Genomic DNA, 25,229 nt, shown 5'->3' on the forward strand with positions numbered 1-25,229 from the left:
CATGTTGCACAAGACTTAACACATATGGATGTCACACACCTCCAAGACCAATACTAGAGACAAATGACACAGTTGCTACTTTATAGGAGCCTTATAATGCAACACCGGACACAGGAAACCACGAAGATCAATTCTAATAAGATGAGAACCTCCCAGCTGATTCATCTGATCAAAATGCATTCTCTCAACCTGAACGTAATGCCATTCATCAACATGAACAAAAAGGAGAAGTAAACTAAGACCTTCATGTGTAGGAAGCCACCAGTACCTATCACAACCTGAATTTTCCACCTTCGGGACTGTGTTGGTGCTTGACCTTGTACTCACTAGGCAAGCCAACGTTACAGATTATTCCACCTTTTTCCTTTATTCTTGTCTAATTACAGTTTAACAGAACTAAATCAGCGAAAAATGAATGCAGAAGTATATAATTTAACTATTTACTATTATACTATTAACGAAAACATAAGTCAATACCACCCAGAAACTGGTGTCACACCTCACGAACTTTCTACAGATTACTACAAATTCTGGTCTGAAAGAAAAGATTGCATCTATCACGAAAGTAACTAAAACAAAAATGAAGTAAAATAGAAGGGGACGTCAGGGCTTACGGACGCCTACAGGACTACCTTCGGTCTCCAGAATGCAGTAACAGCAACCAACCTTTTGATCAACCACTAGCTCTGCAATCTGCACAAGAAGTGCAGAGTGAAGTATTAGTACAACTGACCCCATGTACTAGTAAGTGCCGAGCCTAACCTCGATGAGGTAATGATGAGGCTACGGTGGGGCATAACAACATATATATACCTGCAACAGTTGATACTAACAGAAAAGGAAATAAAAAATGAAATATAATAGTAACTTCCATTAAATAGATACAGATATCAGTATTTAGCTATAACCAATCCTTAAAAGAATTTCAACACTACAATAATAAATTTCAGCAAAAAGGAATACATAAATTACATTTGATGTGGCGCACATCCCGATCCTACCATATAATCAATAACCGTATAACATTCACCCTTATTACTCCTTGTTGCGGCATGCAACCCAATCCCACCAATCCATCCTTATTACTCCTCAACACATATCACCTTTATTCCTCCTGTTGCGGCGTGCAACCCAATCCTACATGTCCACCTTATTACTCCATATTGCGGAGTGCAACCCGATCCCAATATATATCAGCACCAATCACGAAAATAAAAACAAGTGTTTCACAAGTTAACTCAAATACCCTACAACACTTACCTCAATCCACACAATGAAATATCACTACGATTTTGAAACTTCACCAGTGAAATCTACCCAGCGAGACCAACCAAAGTGCACCATGATGCACCAATAAATCAATGTAAGCCAACAGGGTAATAAAACAAAACCATGAAACAATTAAATACTTCAATAAAGAAAGTAACAGTTAATATGAAGCAATTAGACATGGAAACATTTATGAGCAAGTAGCAATTAAGGCAGGAGAGCAATAAATAGGGAAACAGGGAAAGGAGAAATATATAGGGAAATGGGGAAGGGAACAGGCTAAAACAATAATTTAGTGGTGCATAGGTACTCGTCACCACACCTATACACCACATGCATGGAATTCCACATAGCAAATAAGTCAGGGATTCCTAATCCCTCAAGTCAAGGTTATGCCAAACACTTACCTCAAGCCAACGGGTATTTCAAAGCTCAAACACCATTTTACCTTTCGATTCCACCACCAATTCACTCGTATCTAGTCATAATTAGCTTAATAACATCAATAAATGCTAAATAGCTCAACTCCAATGCATAATTATAGGTTTTCTAACATTTTCCCCAAAATTTTAAAAACTGACCCCGGGCCCCCTTGGTCATAACTCGAGGTTCGGACCAAAACTCATTAACCGATTCACCCACGAGCCCAAATATGTAATTAGTTTTGGAATCCGACCCCAAATCGAGGTCTAAATTTCCATATTTGCAAAATCCCCATTCTACCATGAAAAAACAAGATTTAGTGCTAGAATTCTAATGGATGTTGATGGAAATTAAAGGAAATGAGGTTAAGAACACAAACCTATGATTTGGTATTGAAATCCCTCTTCAAGAATCGCCCTAGGTTGAGTTTTAATGGAAGAGATATGAATTTTTTTTTAAATCTTGTCTTTAGTTTTGTTTTTAAAATCACTGGACAGGTCTTCATCACGCTCGCGAGGGACTTGTCGCGATTGCGATGCACAGCGGCCTAAGGCCTTCACGTTCGCGAGCCCATCTACGCACTCGCGTAAGGCAAATCTCCCCCTAGCCTTTGCGTTTGCGACCCAATGGCTGCATGACCCTTTCCCCCAGGTCCCATTATTCTTCGCGTTCGCTAAGGGTAACACCCCCGATGCTCCGCGTTCGCGACCTGGCCTACGCGTTCTCATAGAGGAAAACCACCCCTGCCCCAACTTCCCCTTAGTGATCGCGAGAGTGGCTTTGCGATCACGAAGCATAAGGTACGTACACCAGAAGCAACACTCATATCAGATTTTCTAAGTATAAAACATCTCGTAGCCTATCCGAAACTCACCCGAGCCCTCAGGGTTCCAAACCAAAAATGCACACAAGTCTTAAAACATCATACGAACTTACTCACGCTATTAAATAGCTAAAATAACATCTAGAACTATGAATTCAACAGCAAAACTCATGATATTTTCAAGATTGTTTCAAAACTTCTATTTTCTCAACCAAAGGTCTGAATTACATCAAATCACTTCCGTTTTTTACCAAATTTCACAAATAAGGCTTAAATATCATAACGGACCTATACCGGGCTCTGGAACCAAAATATGGGCCCGATACTAACAAGATCAAATCTTTTAAATTATTACATTTTCAGTCTTATCAATTTCTTTCAAAAATTCATTTCTCGAGCTTGGGACCTCGGAATTCGATTCCGTACATATGCATAGGTACTATGTTTTACTACAGACGGGAACCATCGGAACATAGGTCCTAGTCTGTTTACCCAAAACGTTGACCAAAGTCAACAAAAATCATCTTTTAAGCCAAAAAACATCATTTCTTAAATTTTCACATAAAAGCTTTCCGGTATCGCGCCCGGACTGTGCATGCAATTTGAGGAGAGATAAAATGAAGTTTTCAAGACCTCAAAACACGGAAACAGTTCCAAAACAAAAGATGACCTTTTGGGTCATCACATTCTCCACCTCTAAAACAACAGTTCGTCCTTGAACGGACATAGAAAAGTACTTGAGTCGATGAAAAGATGGGGATATCGGCTCCGTATATTGGACTCGGACTCCCAGGTAGCTGCCTAAACAGGCTGACCTATCCACTACACACGAACCGACGGATAACATTTTGATCTCAATTGTCGAACCTGCCGGTCTAGAATAGCTATTGGCTCCTCCTCGTAGGTCAAATACTTGGCTCCTCCTAATAGATCAAATTCTGGTCCAACTGGATAGTGCTGAAGTCTAACACGTGGGATGGATCGCTGTGATACTTCTGAAGCATGGACACATGGAACACTGGATGCACAACTAATAAACTTGGCGACGACGCAAGTCTGTAAGCCATCTCTCCCACTCGATCAAGGATCTCAAAAGGTCCGAGGAACTTAGGGCTTAGCTTGCCCTTCTTCCCAAATCTCATCACACCCTTCATGGGCGACATTCGAAGCAACACTCGCTCTCCGACCATGAATGCTACATTATGAACCTTACGGTCGGCATAACTCTTTTTCATGGACTGAGTTGTACGAAGCCTATCTTGAATGATTTTAACCTTATCCAAGGCATCCTGCACTAAGTCTGTACCCAGCAACTGAGCCTTCCCCGACTCAAACCACCCAACTGGAGATCGACATCGTATACTATATAATGCCTCAAAGGGAGCCATCTGGATGCTCAACTAATAACTGTTGTTGTAGGCAAACTCCGATAATGGAAAGAACTGATCCCAAAAACCTCCAAAGTCAATAACACATACTTGAAGCATATCCTCCAAAATCTGAATAGTACGCTCGGACTGCCCGTCTGTCTGAAGATGAAATGTTATGCTCAACTCGACCCGCATACCCAACTCACGCTGCACTGCCCTCCAAAAATGCGAGGTAAACTGCGTACCTCGGTCAGAAATGATAGACACAGGCACAACATGAAGATGAATGATCTCACGGATATAAATCTCTGCCAACCACTCAGAAGAATAGAAAACTGCCACATGAATGAAATGTGCTGACTTAGTCAGCTTATCCACAATAACTCACACTGCATCGAACTTCCTCTGAGTCTGTGGGAGTCTAACAACGAAGTCCATGGTGATACGCTCCCACTTCCACTCAGGAATCTCAATCTTCTGAAGCAAACCACTAGGTCTCTAATGCTCGTACTTTACCTGCTGACAATTCAAACACCAAGCTATGTATGCAACAGTATCCTTCTTCATCCTCTTCTACCAATAATGTTGCCGCAAATCCTGATACATCTTAGCGGTGCTCAGATGAATGGATATCAGGAACTATGGGCCTCCTCTAGAATCAACTCACGAAGTTCATCCATATTAGGCACACAAACACTACTCTGCATCCTCAAAACTCCATCATCTCTAACTGTCACCTGCTTGGCACCACCGTGCCTCACTCTGTCCCTAAGGACCAACAAATAAAGGTCATTACATTGCCAATCTCTGATACGCTCAAATAATGAAGATTGGGCGACTGTGCAAGCTAGAACACAGCTGGGCTCAGAAATATCCAACCTCACAAATTGATTGGCTAAAGCCTAAACATCCAAAGCAAGCGGCGTCTCACCAACCGAAATATACACAAGGCAGCCCATACTGGCTGGCTTCCTACTCAAAGCATCGGCCACAACATTGGCCTTCCCGGGATGATACAAGATGGTGATATCATAGTCTTTCAATAGCTCCAACCACCTTCTCTGCCTCAAATTGAGCTCCTTCTACTTGACCAAATACTGTAAACTCTTATTATCCATGAACATCTCACACGACATGCCATATAAATAATGCCTCTAAATCTTCAATGCGTGAACAATGGTTGCTAGCTCCAAGTCATGAACTGGATAGTTCTTCTCGTGAATCTTTAACTGCCGTGAAACATATGCAATAACTTTACCATTATGCATCAACACAGCTAGGGGTGTTCATAAAAACCCGAAAAACCGAACCAAACTGAAAACCAAACCAAACCAACCAAAAAAACCGATACTATTTAGGTTTGTTTTGGTTTTAAATTTTAAAAATCGATCAAATTTGGTTTGGTTTTGGTTTTAATCAAAAAAATAACCGAAAAAACCGAACCAAACCGACTATAAAAGTAGCTATTTAAATTTATTATTACACCTATATATATGTATACTTTTATATAAAGTTTCTAAAATTTTATAGTACATCTTAGTCACTTGTATTTTTAGTCTAGTTCTTTGTTATGATAATAATTTAATTCTTTATTTTTACATTCTAGTTTGATTGGTAGTTTTCTTTTGCTAAATACAAGAATTTATTTCATGTAAAAATAATCGATTTTTAATTGAGTACTTAAATTATTCATCACTATTTGATTCAATTATTAACAATATATCTTGGTAAATGATAGATTTCTCAAAGAGCAATTGATCTGATAGTCTTACATTGAAAATGTAGTCGTTGGGATATGTATTTGGTAGTGTATATCTCATATTTAAGAAAAAAACTGATAAATAATCGAAAAAACCGAAAAACCGACAAAAACCGAATCGATAAAAAACCGACTTAATTGGTTTGGTTTGGTTCCAATATTTGAAAAACCGACTTACTTAGTTTGGTTTCTTTTTAGAGAAAAACTAACCCAAACCGAACCATGAACACCCATAAACACAGCACCAAGTCCAATACGAGATACGTCATAATATACTGTATATGGCCCTAAACCTATGTGCAACACCAACATCGGCGCCATAGTCAAAGCTGTCTTGAGCTTCTAAAAGCTTGCCTCACACTCGTCTGACCACCTGAACTAGGCACCCTTCTGGGTCAACCTGGTCATCGGGGTTGCTATAAATGAAAACCTCTCCATAAATCGATGGTAATGACTCGCCAAACCCAAGAAACTCTAGATCTCTGTAGCTAATGTGGTCCTAGGCCAGTCCTTGACTGCCTCAATCTTCTTAAGATCCACCTAAATACCCTCTGCTAATACAACGTGACCCAAGAATGCAACTGAACTCAACCAAAACTCACATTTTGAAACCTTAGCATATAACTAGCTATCTCTCAAAGTCTGGAGAATGACTCGAAGATGCTGCTCATGCTCCTCTCGGCTGTGGGAGTAGATCAAGATATCATCAATGAAGACAATTACAAAGGAATCCAGATAGGGCTTGAACACCCGGTTCATCAAATCCATAAATGCTACTTGGTCATTTGTCATCCCAAATGACATCACTAAGAATTCATAATGCACATATCAAGTCCGAAAAGTTGTCTTAGGGACATCGGGTGCCCTAATCCTCAACTGATGGTTTCCAGATCTTAAATCAATCTTCGAAAACATTTTGGCACCCTGAAGCTGATCAAATAAGTCATCAATACTCGGCAATGGATACTTGTTCTTGATAGTGACTTTGTTTAACTGCCGATAATCTATGCACATCCTCATCGATCCATCCTTCTTCTTAACAAATAATACCGGCGCATCCCAAGGCGATACTGGGCCTAATAAAGCCCTTATAGAGAAAATCTTACAACTACTCCTTCAATTCCTTCAACTGTGGCAGGACCATATGGTACGGTAGAATAGAAATGGGCTGAGTGCCCGGAGCTAAATCTATGCAAAAGTCAATATCCCTATCGGGTGGCATCTCCGGCAGGTCTGCAGGAAACACCTTTGGAAACTCCCGAACAACTGGCACAGAATCTATAGGAGGGACCTCAGCACTAGAATCACGAACATAAGCCAAATAAGCCAAACACCCCTTCTCGACCATACGTCGAGCCTTCATATACGAGATAACCCTTCTGGTAGAATGCGCAGGAGTCCCCCTCCACTCCAATCGGGGCAACCTCGACAAAGCTAAGGTCACGGTCTTGACGTGACAATCCAATATAGCATAATCAGGTGACAGCCAATCAATTCCCAAAATGACATTGAAGTCAACCATATCGAGAAGTAGGAGATCTACATTAGTCTCAAGACCCCCAATAACAACCACACACAAACTATAAACACGATCCACAATAATAGAATTACCTACCGGCATGGACACATATACGGGAGCACTCAAAGAATCACGACGCACAACCAAATATGAAGCAAAATAAGAAGACACATAGGAGTACATAGATTCTGGTTACTGTTATTGCATGTCATTCATCTTTTGATTTTTATGCTTCTGTTACTATTACGGTTTCTACTGGAGTTACTAATGAATTCTATTTTCTTGTTTTTTATTTTATTTTCGTCTTTCTGAGCTGAGGGTCTATCGAAAACAGCCTCCCTGCCGGGGCAGGGGTAAGGCCTGCGTACACATTACCTTCCCAGACCCCACTATATAGGATTTTACTAGGTAGTTGTTGTTGTTGTACATAGGAGTACATAGATCTTGGATCAAATAGAACTGAAGAATTTCTACTACAAACCGAAATAGTATCTATGATAACAGCATCGAAGGACTCAGCCTCAGGCCTAGCTGGAAAAGCATAACATCAGGGTTGGGCCCCAACACTCTGAACCATATCTCAAGGATGGCCTCCTGCTTGCTGACCTCCACCTCTAGCGGCCTGGCCTCCACCTCTAATGGCCTGACCTCCACCTTTGGCGGGATGACCCCTACTTTTGGCTCCCTGACCCCTACCTCTAGCTGGCTGGACAAGCGGTGCTGGAATTATGGCATGAGAACTCTGCTGCTGTGACTGAACACCCACTAATCTCAGATAGGTCCTCCGTATATGCCCATACTCACCATACTCAAAACATCCATCTGAATACTGTGGCTGAGGAAATTGAGACTGACCTTGACGGGCTGGTTGACAATAATAATAACTTTGAAGAGAAGGTGCTATGATAGGAGCTGGCAGTGCAATATACGCTGGCTACCCTGGAGGAGGTACATAAGGACCACGACCCCTTAAAGCTCCTTGGGATGTCTGAAGTGCTGAATGAAATGGCCTGGGAGGATGGCCTTTACCAAAAGAATCCCTGCCTCCAGACGAGGCACCACTAACCTACCAGAATGACAATGCCTCTCATACCCCTAACCACTCCCCTGATCTAACACCATCTTAACTCGCCTGGCCACATTGGCTGCATCTTGAAAAGAAATATCGCTTCCTGTCTCCTTAGCCATCTACAATCTAATAGGTTGAGCGAGTCCTTCAATAAACCACCTTACCCTCTCTTTCTCTCTCGGTGGGAAGTATAAGAAGAGTATGACGGGCCAAATCAACAAATCTGGTCTCGTACTAAGTGACAGTCATAGAACCCTGCTGAAGGCGCTCAAACTGCCTCCGATAGTCCTCCCTCTAAGTGATAGGAAGATATTTCTCCAAGAATAGCTGTGAGATCTGGTCCCAAGTGAGAGTTGGTAATCCAGCTGGTCTGGCCAAACAATAATCGCTCCACCATTTCTTGGCGGAACCTGACAGGCGAAAAGCAGCAAAGTCGACCCCATTGGTCTCCACTATCCCCATGTTCCATAACCTCATGGAAATTGTCCAAATAGTCCTGGGGATCCTATAAAGATGTACCGCTATAGGTAGTAATGAAAAGCTTGGTGAAACTGTCCAACCTCTACAAAGCCTCTGAAGATATAGTTAATCCATCACCGGTCTGTGCTATGATACCCGGTGGAACTACCTAACTGGCTGAGCTGCTAGAGTCTGAAACTGGGGAGTCATCTATTCTAGAGTGTGAGTAGCGGTAGTCTGTGCTCCTTTCCCAGCCCGAGAGACGAAGGGTGCTATTGGAAGTATGCCGACCTAAGTAACACTCTCCATAAGGCCTACTAGATGGAGCAAAGCATCCTGAAGTACCGGGGTAGCTATGAACCCCTTTGGAACCCGAGATGGCCCTGCTGGAACGGTCTGGGCCAGAACCTCCTCATCAAAGTCTACTTGAGGCTCTGCCGCTAGTACTGCTACTCGAGCTTTGGGCTGATCCCTACACCTACCTCAACCCCTAGCACGGCCTTGGCCTCGTCCTCTACTCCTCGTAGGAGCTTTCATCGGGAGCTCAGGCTACTAATCAGCTAATAAAGCAGCACGTGTTCTCGCCATCTGCAAAAGAATAGAGTAGAGAGTTCAATTAGCAATGAGAGATCAAACTGCACGACAGAGATGAATAGAAGTGAAATTGTTCCTAACTTTGTAGCCTCTGGGGATAAACACAGATATCTCCGTACCGATACCTCAGACTATACCAAGCTTGTCCGTGAATTGTGAGACCTAAGCAACCTAGAGCTCTGATACCAACTTGTCATGACCCGAATTTCTCACCTTCGGGACCGTGATGGCGCCTAACATTGTACTTGCTAGGCAAGCCAATATTATAGATTATTCCACCTTTTTCCCTTTTTTTCTTTTATAATTACAGTTTAACAGAACTAAATCAACATAAAATGAATGCGGAAGTATATAATTTAACTTTTACTATTATATTATTAACGAAAGCATAAGTCAATATCACCTAGAAATTGGTGTCATAACTCACGAACTTTCTACAAATTACTACAAATACTGGTCTGAAAGAAAAGATTACATCTGTTTTGAAAGTAACTAAAACAGAAATTAAGAAAGATAGAAGGGGACGCTAGGGCCTGCGGATGCCTGCAGGACTACCTTGGGTCTCCGGAATGCAGTAACAACAACCAACCTCTCGATCAGCCACTAGCTCCGAAATCTGCCCAAATATGTAATTAGTTTTGGAATCCGATCCCGAGTCGAGGTCAAAATTCTCAAATTTGCAAAATCCCTAATTTTTTTCCAAAATCCCTAATTCTACCATGAAAGAACAAGATTTAGGGCTATAATTCTAATGGGTGTTGATGGAAATTAAAGGAAATGAGGTTAAGAATACAAACCCATGATTTGGTGTTAAAATCCCTCTTCAAGAATCGCCCTAGGTTGAGTTTTAATGGAAGAGATACGAATTTTTGAAAAATTCCGTCTTTAATTCTGTTTTAAAATCACTAGATAGGTCTTCATCGCGTTCGCGAGGGACTTGTCGATCGCGATGCACAACGGCCTAAGGCCTTCGCGTTCGCGAGCCCATCTACGCGTCCTCGTAAGGCAAATCTTCCCCCTCGCCTTCGCGTTCGTGACCCAATGATCGCGTTCGCGTAGAAGAGCATGACCCTCTCCCCCAGGTCCCATTATTCTTCGCGTTCGCGATAGACAGGTCGCGTTCGCGAAGGGTAACACCCCCGCTGCTCCGCGTTCACGACCTGATCTACGCGTTCGCGTAGAGGAAAACCAACCCTGCCCCTATTTCCCCTTTGCGATCGCGAAGCACAATGTACCAGTACACCAGAAGCAGCACTCATATCAGATTTTCTAAGTATAAAACATCCTGTAGCTTATTCGAAACTCACCCGAACCTTCGAGGCGGCAAACCAAACATGCACACAAGTCTTAAAACATCATATGAACTTACTCGCATGATCAAATCGCCAAAATAACATCTAAAACTATGAATTCAACACCAAAACTCATGAAATTTTTAAGATAGTTTCAAAACTTCTATTATCTCAACCAAAGGTACGAATTATATCAAATCACTTCCATTTTTTACCAAATTTTACAGATAAGGCTTAAATATCATAACGGACCTGTATCAGGCTCCGGAATCAAAATACAGGCATGATACCAATACGATCAAATCTTTTAAATTATTACATTTTCAGTCTTATCAATTCTTTTCAAAAATTCATTTCTGAAAGATAAAAGGAGGTTTTCAAGACCTCAGAACATGGAAATAGATTCCAAAACAAAAGATGACCTTTTACGGGTTCGGGTCTGTTTACCGAAAATGTTGATCGAAGTAAACAAAAATATTCTTTTAAGCCAAAAATTATTATTTCTTAAAATTTCATATAAAGGCTTTCTGGCATCGCACCCGGACTGCGTACACAAATCGAGCAAAAATAAAAGGAAATTTTCAAGGCCTCAGAACACGGAAACGAATTCCAAAATAAAAGATAATCGTTTGGATCATCACAGTACCAAACCATGTAGAGTGGCCAGACCACCAATATAGCTTAGTGACTATGTCACTACTATTAAAACAAGAACACATTGCACGTATCCTATACCACAGTATGTTACATATTCTCATCTCAGTCCAAGTTATCAAGCTTACTTGGGTTCCTTTTCTCTACTAACTAAGACTAAATTTTTCAAAGAAGATTCTATAGATCCTAAACGGATCCAAGCAATACAACAAGAAATGGATGCATTATAAGGCAACAAGATTTGGGAACTAGTGACACTACTAGTTGGGAAGAAAGCCATAGGCTATAAATGTGTGTACGAAATTAAGCATAAAGCCAATAGGGAGATATAAAAATATAAAGTTAAATTGGTGACCAAGGGATATACTAAATTGAAAGGACTAGATTGCCATGAGACTTTTCCCAGTGGCAAAAATGATTACTATTAGGACAATAATCAGTATAGCAGCTTAAAAGAATTGGTTCTTGTATCAAATGGATATCAATAATGATTTCCTTCAAGGAGACTTATATGAGGATGTCTATATGGACCCACCACAGGGATTTCATAGACAGGGGAAGTATAGAGTCTGTAAACTACTGAAATCCCTGTAGGGGCTCAAGCAAGCATCAAGACAATAGAACATCAAGCTTACTATTGTTTTATTGGAAGCCAGATTCTATCAAAGTTAACACGATCATTCACTATTCACTAAGCAACAAGAAGGATGCATTGTGATCATCCTAATCGATATAAATGATATACTTGTCACTGGTGGTGGCAAGGATCTAATTGATAAAGCAATACAAACTCTGCACAATAATTTCAAAGTGAAGGATTTAGGTAAGCTCAAGTATTTCCTGGTAATTGAAGTGCTCAGATCACAGAAAGTGATACTTCTTAATTCAAAAGAAGTATGTCCTAGAATTGGTGTCAAATATGGGATTAAGTGGTGCAAAACCAGTGTCCACACCTCTTAAAGACAATAATAAGTTGACTACTACCGAATATGACAAGCTGGCATAATGCATCCTTTACTAGAGGACATCAACATCTATCAAAAGTTAGTGGGAAACTTAATTTATCTAACTATCACAATGCCAGACATCTGATTCACAGTCCAAGTCTTTAGTCAATTCATGTAACAACCAAAAAGAACACATTTGGATGCAACAGTAAGAGTGATTAGATACATTAAAGAATGCCCAGGCTTGGGGATATTCAGGTATGAAAACTCCACAACTCAGTTGAATACATTCTGTGATGCAGACTAGGCTACATGCCCTAAAACTAGGCGATCAGTGACAGGTTATGCCATCAAGTTGGGTGATTCTTTAATCTCCTAGAAATCGATGAAACAACAAACTGTCAATAGATGCTCGGCAGAAGCTGAATATATAAGCATGGCAACATGTGTAGCATAAGTTATGTGGCTACATGGTCTGTTACAGGACCTTGGAGTGTTTGTTGCCAAAACAGTTTCACTTTATTGTGATAGTAAAGCAGCTATCCAAATTGCTACAAATCCCACATTCCATGAGAGAACAAAGCATATTGACATTGACTGTCTGTTTGTTCATGAGAAAGTAAAAGAGGGGATGATCTAGCTATTCAGTTACAGATTGCAGATTTGCTAACCAAAGGCTTAGGTGTGAGTCAACATCATCTTCTTCTTTACAAGTTAGGTGTGCTCGATGTTTTCCACCCTCCAACTTGAGGGGGGGTATTGGAATGTACATGCATAGACGCAAAGGAGTGCAGCTAGAAGAGCATCGCATAACTGTTAGCTAGTTGTTAGAAGCGGTTAGTGATTAATGAGCTGTCAATTAGCCGTTAATTGTTAGTTGATGAAGTTAGTTAGAGTCGCGTGATAGGGAAAATAACACAAGCTATATAAGCTTGTCTATGTACTCATTCTTAAGTGAGTTAACATAGTTTCTTCCGTATTCCCTCTTTAATCTCCCTTCAAATTGATTCCTATCCCTAATTGCAGTAGGTAATTTGACACCAATGTTACATAAATATACCAATTCAATTTGAATAGTTCAATAACAACTCTTCATGAAGTGTTAGGAACTAATTAATAACATGTTTGTCAAATTACAGCGTTTAAAAATCAATAAAGAGCGAAGCAAGAATTGTAGAGTATTAAAGTCTAATGACTCATGACGTTGAAGAGTCTGGAAATCTTGAAACTATCTTATATATTGCATGTAACAAAAGAAAGGCAAAAGAAGCCGACATGTCCTGTATGAGGTCTTTTGTTTAAATTCCACCTAAGGCAAAAATACTAGGTGATATTTTCTGTTACATATTTTTAAGTTTAGGTGAATAAAGTTACTCGATACTTGGGTTAGTATGAGATAGTAATATGTATCTTCTAAAATTAGTCGAGACGCGGACACCATGGTTATCAAAATAAAAAAATAAAAAAGCTGAGAAGTCCTCTTGTACTTTGTGTCATTACTCCTTGGCAAGCCATTGAAATCCATTTTTCGGAATTTGAAATATTTATCTAGTAATAAATTTCTTAGGATATTTGCATTCACTTGGGCTACTGTACTACGTTTTATACAACCTGTTCAAATAACATATGGATGACACATCAATTATCCAACCCAACTAAATAGCTCATTCAATTTAATGTTAACTACATATATGATTAACCGGCTTAAATTATTAGAGAACGCTAGTATTTAGTAGAGTAATTAAATAACTCCAATTGGTTTTCTAGCCGGAGGCGTCATTAATTTTCTTTACAATGAAACTAAAAAGGAAAACTAACCTATATTGTGGGTGTGAGATATAGAGTTTATGACATTCAACCTAATTACAAGTACTCCTATTAGTACTAGCTAGAGTACTTTAGATATGAGAAATTTAGTGCATATACAATTATAAGAGAGAGACCAACAAGTAAAAACTCCTTCTATCTTAGCTTTGATTATTTCGAAATTATGATTTTTTTATACGAATTTAAATTAGTCGGGTCCCAAAATAAATATCGAACATCGGATGAGAAACCAAAAGAAAGAGAGAAATTGTATTTATATATGGATTTGAAAATCTTAAATGTTGGACAGAAGAGTAAAGGTACTTTTACGTATATCTAGGGTTTTAGGTAAAACTTTCTTTAATGGATTTTTCCATTGTTATGAATATAAAGGAAAGCTCCTTCACAAGTCGCCATCGTACGGAACTCTCAAAAAAAACTTCAGTTTCGTAGTTAAACATCGTTAAGGAAGGAGAAGAAGACGGGGGACCGTCCTAGTCATCACATGGTGGGTCATGTCAACTTAGTACTGGGTCCCACTATGGCTGTCCATGTGCTTAACATAATGACAATTAGAAGGTGGTAAATGGACGAGTCGGATTGGATATAAGCGGGTCAAAAATAGGTAATGCAAAAATAGATAATTATCCGATCCGACCTAATATTTAATACATATAAAAAGGGGTTAAACGGCCGATAATATGGTTATCCACATTTATTCATGACTTTTTGAATATGATCACTTTTGGGAGATGAGTCTTTACAAATATAGAATAAATCTATTAGTTATCCATTTTCTAAGTGAATAATATGGCTCTTATCCATATTTGACCTGTTTTTAAAAAGTTCATTATCTAACCTATTTTTTAATGGATAATATGTGTGGATAACTGTTTTCTTTTAACCATTTTGACACCACTAATGAGAATTTATACTATTTTTTAAAAAATATTTTTTGATATTAAAATAAACAGAGTCTTCATATAACAAACTTATGGGTCCAAACGAGTTGCATAAGGAAGCAATCCACTTTTATCTTGCATTATTGCGTGCTTTAATCCACTAGAAGAGCACTATAATAACTTTGGTGAATAGTAAAGTGCTATACTTTTCACCTAAATTAATCTATTACTACAAATTACTCAATAGTTAACATTCTTTAACCACAGTGTAAAGAGATGTCACAGTACTTTGCCTAGCCACATGGTAGGACACCAACTTTTGACAACCCCAAGCAATTTTGTGGTATTAATGGAAAGCTAAGCTAGGTAATTAGCTAGGTTTTGTGATGAAGGTCGGTTATTAGGGTTATTATTGCAAAAAGGAAAATACCATTCACATATATAAGGACAGCGATATCATCTTTTGGAAAGCAAAAATTCATGTTACTATCCAGAAACAGCCAGACATGTTCTTGTGCTTTATATAAATGTGAAACTTCTTTTTACTCTTTGTACATTTCTGATTTTCAGTATCTTCCATTAAAAAATTATACTATTCCCTCGGTTCCAATTTATGTTTCAAAGTATAAATTTTATTTTAAAAAATTTAAAATTTTTATATCCAAATTCACGGTAAAAATTTAAGAAGTTTGGCTCTTGAAATATGAGTTCCGTAGCATAAATTGGGACAGAGGAATTACTTCTAATTTCTCCTTGAAGGCTAGCCTACTCCTCCTTATTGTTTTGGATCTAGCTTTAACCATTTCATGGAGAAAGGACAAAATTAGCTTTATCTATTCGTGTAGGTAGGCTTTAGCTGTCACAAATAAAAAATTAAGCATGTATAGTTACTCCTCCTTATAATAATAAGTAAATTATTTTTCTGCAAATGCATGTTTTTCTAGTCGGTTTTGGAGTAAGCAAGAGTTACTGGAGCTCATAGACAGTGATATACGCCAATAGGTAATTTTATCTAATCGCTTTCAAATATTCTAGCAGTGTAAAATTATTTACTGACTTCTAAAATTTTTTATAAAAATAACATTCAATTTATACAAACTGTCAATATAAAGAAACTTTTACCAAAAAAATTGTATGTTTTTCTCACATTACCAGCTTTTCTTTCTATAGTATTGCAAAAAGGAAAAATTAAACCCCTCATCGTACGAGTTCTGAGTATTGTGTAATAGTTCAAGTAGTTGATTGTACATTGTAGTATAATAGAGGTGGTTAAGGCAATTGTATAGGGGGGTTCCCAGATTCACACCTCTATTTCTTTTTTATCCGAATGGAATGTCTTCTGTTATTATATCAAAGAGGTCAGGTATAGGTATAGCCCCCTCTATTGTTGTACCTCTTTTGATATAATACGCGATACTCAGAACTCTTATGGGTATAATTTATATATATATATATAAAAAAAAAAAAGACATGTAAAGTGTAAACCATGAGAAGACTGAGTTGGTGAATGATGAGTCAATAACCCTGATAAGGGCATGCTCCATTCAAGGAGAACAGGGACTTAAAACTTTCGGCCCAAACTATGTTTTTGTGCTGTCTCGTAACAGGGCCTTGAGGTTGGTACGACAACACAGAAAGACATACTAGTAGATATGAATTATTCATTTTTAATTATTTTGTTTACTTAAATCACATTCTTAACATTTAAAATAATTGACCACCTACCTATACAGGAGCTTGATAGGGCTGATAAATTCTTTGGCACGTTTTGTGTAGCAACGTAACATGATTAGCTTAGCGACATAAAATTAATACATGTGTTACCATCTATCCACACCGCCAACAAAATAATACTAACAATCATTAGTTGCACAGAAACTGCAATACTGACAATCATTTGAAACTCTGTTTTAGATGGTCAATGCCTTGTAAGTAATCTTACCAGTAACAACAGTCAAATCCATAGAATAGAAGACGTCCTTGGTCTCTCCTAACTACCTCGATAATTGTTTACTTGTTTGGTACGACCGAATTCCTTTTCCAAGGAAACCCAGGAGATTATATAGCAAATAAACGAACTACTGTAATGATTCTCTGAAAACTATTACAAGGCCAACAGCTACGTTTATAAGATCCCTTACACAGCATCCTGAAGATGTTTAGATACCTTTTCCTCATCTAACAATATAAATTAATGTATGATTTAATTAAAACTGCAAATAGCAATGATTCACCAAATGAAATGAATTCGTAGTGATATTAAAGAGAAGATATGGGTGACTAGGACCTGGCAATGCCTAAATTCTGCACCAACGTTCCTATTTATCTCCAGCTTTAGTTTCAGGCCAAACTAAAAAACTGGAACTAAGATGCGATGCGATCAGCATTCAAGTTCTTTGGGTTTGCTACTTAGACCTGTCAAACTAGGTGAAAATATGCTTCAAAGAATAGGTCCAAGTCAATCTTACATGCTTTATTACAATCAAAATTGTAATCATAATAAAACTTAAAAAGAAGGGCAATTAGGTTCATAAAACTATTGCAAAAATCAAAACAGATATAAACCAGAGGTACAATCCGATGAAAAGCAGGTCTGTTCATACTCATGCCTAACTTCTAATTGTAGAATCGGAAGCTTCTGAATGACAGCCAAAAGAACTGATGTGAAAAAACTGAAATTATCTGACCTGCGAAGGTGAGCAAAGTAAACCAGATGCATCTGCTCCTACAACTGCAAGATCGCAAACAGTACAAAGCTGTCCTTGCTGTGCTGGAACAAAATGAGTAGCACAATAAGGGCAAGTGACATCCTTCTGGCCTCTGTATATGGGGACATATGTTGCGCCACAGACCACAAACGGATTTCTGAAGTCATAATTCAACTGTGTAGCATCTCGCATATTTTTCTCAGCTTGTTGCAGAACCTGGCGGGCTATTTTGGCTTGACTTTCATTGGTTGGATTTGTCTCCAAGAGTCTTCTAGCAAAGTTAGCCGCAGGGCTAAGATTGCCTGCCTTAAAGCAGACAGACATAGCATTCTGTAATGCGAGTCTCAAGTGCGGAAGCTGCAGATTACAGTGTGTGAAGTAGGCAGCCAACTCCTGCTGACGAACAGGATTATCTTTTAATTCCTTCCTCTTAAGCTCCATCTGCAAACCCAAAACATACTCCTTCACTATGATAATCAATTCCTTGACCTCATCCACCTCTCGCCTTGACTCAACAACAATCAGGGGAATAGTGTGAAGAATGCTCAGGAATAATCTAAGCGCATCAGAAAATTTCCCAGCAGTTGTGGCCCTATAACCAGCTTTAAGTTTTTCTTCCAGCTGACTAAAATTGAAGACAAGCGCAGGTGGACCCCGTACATTGGGACTAGCTGACTCACTCCAACCTCTCTCAATTGCAAAAGAGATAACTGGTGCCGAGGAGAAGGCACGTAGATGTGTGTGGCTTCCCATATGTAGATCAGCAAACAATTGCTTTAAAGGAGAGAAATTCTTAATCCCTAGTTGCCGGCTCAGCAACCGCATAGCAGTGTCGAAATTGCCAGCAGCTGCATGTTCAGCAGCAAGAGATGATTTTTGGACCCAAATCTGGCTCACAGGCATGCCAGGGGTTGGGGTAACAAAAACAGAAGAGCGAGCGTTTGAAGCAGTTTTTGGCGTGTCAGTATCAGGTGGCAGATCCAGATCCTCAAGATCCCATCCTACTTCCTCGTCATTTTCTTCTTGTCCATCCTCATCCTCAAGCACCATACTGATATCCCCGTTCTGCAGATTTTCCACCTCACCTATATCCAGTGACTCACCCCAATTAGCATCTGCAGCCTCTTCATACTCCTCATGTCCACCCCTGACTGTAGCATCCAGACCACCTTCAAATATCCCTTTTGTCACCATCAATAGAGGCCAGTCTCCCCCACCCAAGATAGGAGTTGGGGGCAGCAGCAGAGATGCTTTTTTCTCCTTTGGTAATGATGGAACATTTTCACCCAGTTCTTCTGCAAGACGCTCAGCAATATCCTTGAGCCCATGGGTTGTAGCTGTGATATATGCAAGGGGCAAATGACCAGCATTTTCCAAAATCTTAACACGCTCACGAACATCACCAAGGTACAAGGCATCATGGAATTGACCCATAACATTATTTTTTACCTCAGCAATTTTCATCATTTTTGATAACTTATCCAGGTTTCCTGTTATTAGATAAAGGAAAGAGAGCCTCTCAAAGTTCTTCGTCTTCTGATAGGCGTATTCAACAATACCTGCATTACCCTGCCGAAGGGCCTCCACCCCAAGCCTATACCAATGATCTTTCTGATCAAGCTTCTTAGCAGATTCAAGAGCTATCTCAATGTTCCCACTTTCAAGTGCTAAGTTGAAACGAGTAAGCTCATCCTTAACAAAATGAAGGGCAACCTCAGGAAAACCCTTCTGCTGTAAATAGGCAATCATGGCTTGACCACAAAGCTCGGAGTTTCTTATCATACTCATAACCTGGTCATATCTCTTTTTAAGCAGGGCTAGCTTGAATATGTATTCAGTTGAATCAATAATGATAGGACGGTTTTTCCCATCTCGATCCAAGCAAAAGATTGTGTTCCCATATATCTTAGTAATGTAGACTGGGACGTCTAAGGTTTTGATGATTCCACTGTCTCCATTGGGAAGACAATACTTGATGTGGGTGAGAGTTGTATAGATGAAGACCCCATTGTCATCCCAGGCACCACTCTTGACACGAATTGTCTCGTGAAGAGTGCAACGGTGCACAAGCTTCTTATCTGCTATTACTATGGAATGCTTGCTAAGCAAAGCGACACTTTCCATGTCCGATGACCAAACAACATATCTGATGAAAGGAGTCTGAAGCTCTCCAAGAACAATTCTCTGCTGGAGATCGAAAATAACAACTCTGTCCTCTGCCCTGCATAGTAAGTTTCCTGTGCCGGCATAAAATATAGCATCAGTAACAGTAGGAAGAAGGCTTTTCTTAACAATCTCATTTTTCAGATTTTTGACCAGGACTTGGTTGGTGCTCTTCTCAAGCACTGCAAACCTGTTACGAGCAACAAACACCGCTGATCCACCAGTTCCCCTTTTTGCATCTTGAGCAGTATCACCCCTACCATAACTGTCTTTAGGAATGATGTACAGTTCGTAGGAACCCCCATCCACATCTGAACAGATCAAAACAGCATTTTCAGTAGGACTGTAAGAAATCGTTCGTGGACCTTGGTTCAGACTATTTGAACCAGGTCTTCTAATTGGTATCAACTGATTCTCCTTCTGAGTTGAGTACTCGTACACACGGAGAAAACGATCCTTCACATAAAACAAAGAATCACTGCTCACAGAAAAAGCAGGGCGTTCTCTCTCCAACTTGAACACTATCATCCCGCTGTCATGACCAGCTGCTAGAAGATTCATCTCAGGATGAGCTGCAAGGATCCAGAATCTGTCATGCTCCCGGCGGAAAGTCTGAAGACCAGTCCTTTTTGTAGCATCCCACACTCGAATGCTCTTATCCTCTGAATTTGAAACAATAATATCTTGCTTTGCATGGAACTGAACACATGATACATTGTTCATATGGCCTCTCAATGTGTCCACCTCCCAAGCCTTTGTATCTGCAAATATCAAACACAGTTAGCAACATATTATCTCAACTTGATGACCTGAAAAAATTAATATAACAAACGCATTAAATTATTTATGGTTCTACCAGCTGACAGCCTAATCCAAGCTGAAGGAGCACTTGTTTTCCATCAATTTAATTCGAGGTGAACATTACTCTCCAAGAAAAAAGAAAAACTTGAGGTTACATCTATGATATATCATTCTACATAAAACAATTAAGAAGCAACATTTGTCTCTTTATCGGTACCAAGAAACTACAGCTCAGCATAAAGAGACAGTTTCAACCGAATAAGGAGTCCCTAGCTGAGAAGCTTTATCAAAAATCCTATTTCGCTGGCCAAGTGGACAACCAAAAATCTCTTATTACAGCTAGATCGATATACAACAGTGAAAGATGTCAAATATCATAAAACTGTTAAATTTATGTTTACAACCAATTGAGAAAATTTGGTGCTAAATGTTCCACAGATATGTAAGAAAGCTTTTATAGCAGGAGTAAAAAATACTAAGATTTCAGAACATACCATTCATCCGCCAGATTTTCACCTGGCGATCATCAGCACCAGATACGATCAGGGGCAGCGTAGGATGAAATGAAGCCCAGTTAACCCCTCGATCGTGACCCTCCAAGACATATTTCACAACAGCATCTACTCCACCAAAAAAGTCTGTGTTCATCTGGCTCAGGCGCAAGATGTCATCAGCAGGAGAAACAGTTTTCTTCCTAAGGGCACCAATATCCCAGACCCGAACAGTCTGATCCAATGACGCAGAAACAACTAAGTCCTCTTTGGGATGAAATAAGGCACACATCACATAATGGTTGTGCCCAGTCAAGACAGAAATACAAGTGCGAGATTGCCAGTTCCATATCCTAATTGTCTGATCATCACTTGCACTGACAATCCAGGGATATTCATGATGGAATTGAACGGTGCGGATATAATCAAGATGTCCAAGAAGGGTAAATAAGCACCGATGCAGCTTATAATTCCAGACTTTTATCTTGTAGTCATCTCCTGCAGTTAACAATGTTTAAATATACTGAGAAGAGTCCAACACAGAATTTCCATTATGCAAGTGCACAAAGACATTAGCTTTAAAATGTTTAAATGTAAATAAAAAATGACAACAATGACTTGCAATTCTGTTAAACTTCTGTCTTGAATCTTCATTTATTTACTTATTTGCTTTAACAATGACAGGTAAATTTATTGCCCCAGCGGCAGTTGCAGCACTATATAAAAGATTTCACATCATAAAGTTCACTAATCATCAATATTAATATGGATGTTATAGCATTGAGCCTTGAATGTAAAGAGGAGTCCACAATTCCTTCATATTTTGACAATGTGTCTGATTTTCTTTTTAACACTAATCTAAAATATCTCTTGCGTAACTCAATCCACTTGAGGCTTCTGTCAAAAAAGTATTAAAATGCCCAAATTTCTTACGACGTTCAATGATGGACTAAAATAAGTTAGATCATACTACATTTTCTATTATTCAAGGGGCATTCCACCTGATCTGGGATACACAATACAAAAACAAAAGATTAATAAAACTATACATCACACAAATTTAATTCAGATGCATAGGAAAAAATAATGTGAATGATATTCCTAGCCGACACCATTGATCACATAGATCAAATTAGAAACAATTCCAATCGTCAACTTCACTAATTCAGTAAAGGTAGCATTTTGATTTCATAGATCACACATGTATTCATCAACACATATCAGTAGATCCACACTCTACCACACTATCATGAAATCAGTAGCACCAATTAACAGCTATGTAACAGTACATAATTTTTTTTTAAAAAGGAAAAATAGTGAAATCAAACCTCCGGATACAAAGAGAGGCTGAGATTTGTGAAAATGAACGCCGCGAACAGGGCCATCGTGCTCATCGAATCGATCAATGAGAGTTCCCATACGGTAATCCCAAAGCTGGATCACACCGCTATGAAGACTAGCTAAGATCCATGGCCTTTTGGTATGAAAACTGAGTCCTTTGACTCGATTACTCTTCGTTTCGAACTTCGTCAACATCTTTCAAACAATTCCCCTATATCTACACACAACACAATCACGGTAATCAATTTTGCTGTTATGTATTTGAAACCCTAACTGAATTTTTGAGATCAAATTCCACTCAGATCTAAAATGAAGAGTGCATTTTGTATGAAGATCGGCGAAGGGAGATAAAGGGAGAGTGCGAATGTTAAGGGCAGTTGTCTCTGTGTGTGTGTGTGTTAAGTGTGCGTTAAAGAAATTGGGGAAGAGAAAGGTGCGTAGATCGGAAGTTTCAATGACAGAGAAATAATATATTGAAATCGAAATTAAACTCGATTGCTGGTGGATCTACTCGATATTTGATTGGTTGAATGACGGATCCGAGCTGTAAGATCCATTTTTACTACGAAAAGAAAAGGAAAAAACCTTTTTTACTATATTTGAATTATTTTTGCTTCAATTATTAAACTTTTTTAGTGTAAAATTAAGTGAAAATGATATCAGGTACCCACTTTTAAACATGTTATTTAAAATATATTCAAGTTTACAATATATTTAAAAATTAGCTAATTTTGCTCAAACTTTAGGACATTGCGTCCTATTTTAAATCTCAAAATTCAAACTTCAGGATATAATGCCCTAAAGTTCGAAAATTATGTACTAAAGTTTAAATCTTATGTCATGAATTTTTAAATTAGTAGTTTAGAAATTCAAGGTACTTAGTCCTAAATTTCAAATTAGCAACTCAAAAATTCAGGACACTAAGTCCGCAATTTCCAAATACAGGATACTTAGTAGGCGTTTGGACATGAATTCCATTTTTTTTTCAAATTTGGAATTTCACTAAAATTTGAATTGAAGATGAAGTTGTGTTTGGTTATAATTTTTGCAACATATTTGGATGTCTTTTTTTCAACATATTTTGCAACTAAAAACTAGCAATCTTTCCATTTTCAATTGGAAAACTGGTGCGAATTTGAAAATGCATTTCAAGTGAGATTGGAAAAAATGTAAAATTTGGATAACCAAACATTGTTTTCAAAAAAAAATTGAAAAAAGGGAAATTTTCTTATGTCCAAACGGGTTCTTAGTCTTGAAGTTTGAGTGAATTGACTAATTTTTAAATACATTGTAAATTATGAATACATTTTAAATATCGGGCTTAAAAATTGCCATTGCTGCACTTCGCCCTAAAATTAATCAGTTGATAGTATGACATGAGAATTGAGAGAGCATTTTGGTACAGTTGGAACCGTGAAAATAGTACGGGGGCTAGCCAGTTTTCGGACTAGTAATTGAGAAATAGTCAGCGTTTGCAAAGTCATTGAAAAATAGCCATTATTTTGCTGCAACACGGAAAGTTCCAGCATAATATATCGGAGATTGGTGCACATGTGTATGAACTTCCACCATATTATGTTGGAACTCCAACACACAGAAAGTTCCAACATAATATACTGGAGATTGGAGCACATATGTAAGAACTTCCAACATATTATGCTGGACCTGTGTATTATACTAGAATTCCAATATATTATGCTGGAAGTCCAGTATATTATATTGAAAGTCCAATATAATATACTGAAATATTTTTCGGATTTTGAACAGTGTTTTCATTCAAATTTTCTTTACATGAAAAATAGCTAAATTTCAATTACTTTTGAAACTGTGACTATTTTTCAATTATCACTTGTAAATTTGGCTATTTTTTAATTTCTTCCGTTAGAACTGTCACACCTCCTTTTTGCGCGCCCGCCCCCGAAGGGTTAAATGCGCGAGTGGAGTTTTTCCAATTTAAGTGACAATATTCGAAATGGGATTATTTATTTAATTCAGAGTCGCCACTTGGGAAAGGTTTGACTTTTGGTGTCCCAAGTCACTGGTTTATCTTGAATCCCAAATCGAGGAAATTTTCGACTTTTCCAAATGAAGTCTGCGAACCAGAAATTCTAAGTAAGGAATTCTGTTGACCCGAGGGAAGGTGTTAGGCATCCTCGAATCCCGTGGTTCTAGCACGGTCGCTTAAATTGTTATAATGGCTAAATATCTGATTTAAATACATGTTATGACTTACGTGCTTTTATTAAGTTTAAACCGCTTTTATTATTATCATTTATTTTTATAGAATTGCAACGTCGTGAAAATGCATCTCGAACCACGTCACAATCAATGCACCCGTAGTTGTTAACACATTTCGACTCCGTTGAGATTTGAATTTGGGTCACATAAATGCGCACCCGAATTTAAGAATGTAATTTAATTAAGTCGCGCCTAAAAAGTCTAACGCGTTATTATCTTTGGGGAAGGCAGTGGAATTCACTAAACAGTCCATCCCAAATTCTAAGTATTTATTATGACCAATTATTGAGGGCCCCGCAATTTGCCTTTTTATTCGGCGAGGCTCGTCTCATTATTTTAGAAGGGTACCCTACAATGACTACGTCTTTATTGTGTTTGTCTCTAATAAAATGAAAGAAAGAGGATTACATGCTGATTACATGCTTGACCAACTTCGGATCCTTATTTGACTATCTGATTTTATGAGGCGTGAATTATTTTGTACTTTATTTCATGGATGAACATGTTGTTAATTGGTCAGGGGGAATTAATATACAAGATCAATATAACTACTAAAAGCTTATGATAAGTGTTCTTCAGATCCGAGTTTGAAACCCGCTTA

At 38.6% G+C, this 25,229-nt stretch overlaps 1 protein-coding gene across 1 annotated transcript; it reads right to left on the bottom strand.

Annotated features, from left to right (window-relative positions):
- Window positions 1-17,310: 17,310 nt before the first annotated feature.
- On the bottom strand, window positions 17,311-22,834 carry LOC104241265 (coatomer subunit alpha-1-like). Its single transcript, XM_009796194.2, has 3 exons — window positions 22,378-22,834; window positions 21,053-21,547; window positions 17,311-20,518 (listed from the first exon to the last, which is right to left on the bottom strand). Exons 1-3 carry the CDS (start codon window positions 22,583-22,585, stop codon window positions 17,565-17,567), a joined length of 3,657 nt encoding a protein of 1,218 aa, XP_009794496.1. The 5' UTR covers window positions 22,586-22,834; the 3' UTR covers window positions 17,311-17,564.
- Window positions 22,835-25,229: the final 2,395 nt, after the last annotated feature.

The sequence above is a fragment of the Nicotiana sylvestris genome, chromosome 4 (assembly GCF_000393655.2).
Source record: "Nicotiana sylvestris chromosome 4, ASM39365v2, whole genome shotgun sequence".
NCBI lineage: Eukaryota > Viridiplantae > Streptophyta > Magnoliopsida > Solanales > Solanaceae > Nicotiana > Nicotiana sylvestris.

Coding starts and splice junctions, on each gene's coding strand:
- LOC104241265 (XM_009796194.2), bottom strand. CDS start 22,585: ATGTTGACGAAGTTCGAAACGAAGAGTAATCGAGTCAAAGGACTCAGT. Junction 21,548..22,377: donor GCCTCTCTTTGTATCCGGAG/GTTTGATTTCAC, acceptor TGTTAACTGCAG/GAGATGACTACAAGATAAAA. Junction 20,519..21,052: donor GAAAATCTGGCGGATGAATG/GTATGTTCTGAA, acceptor TGATATTTGCAG/ATACAAAGGCTTGGGAGGTG.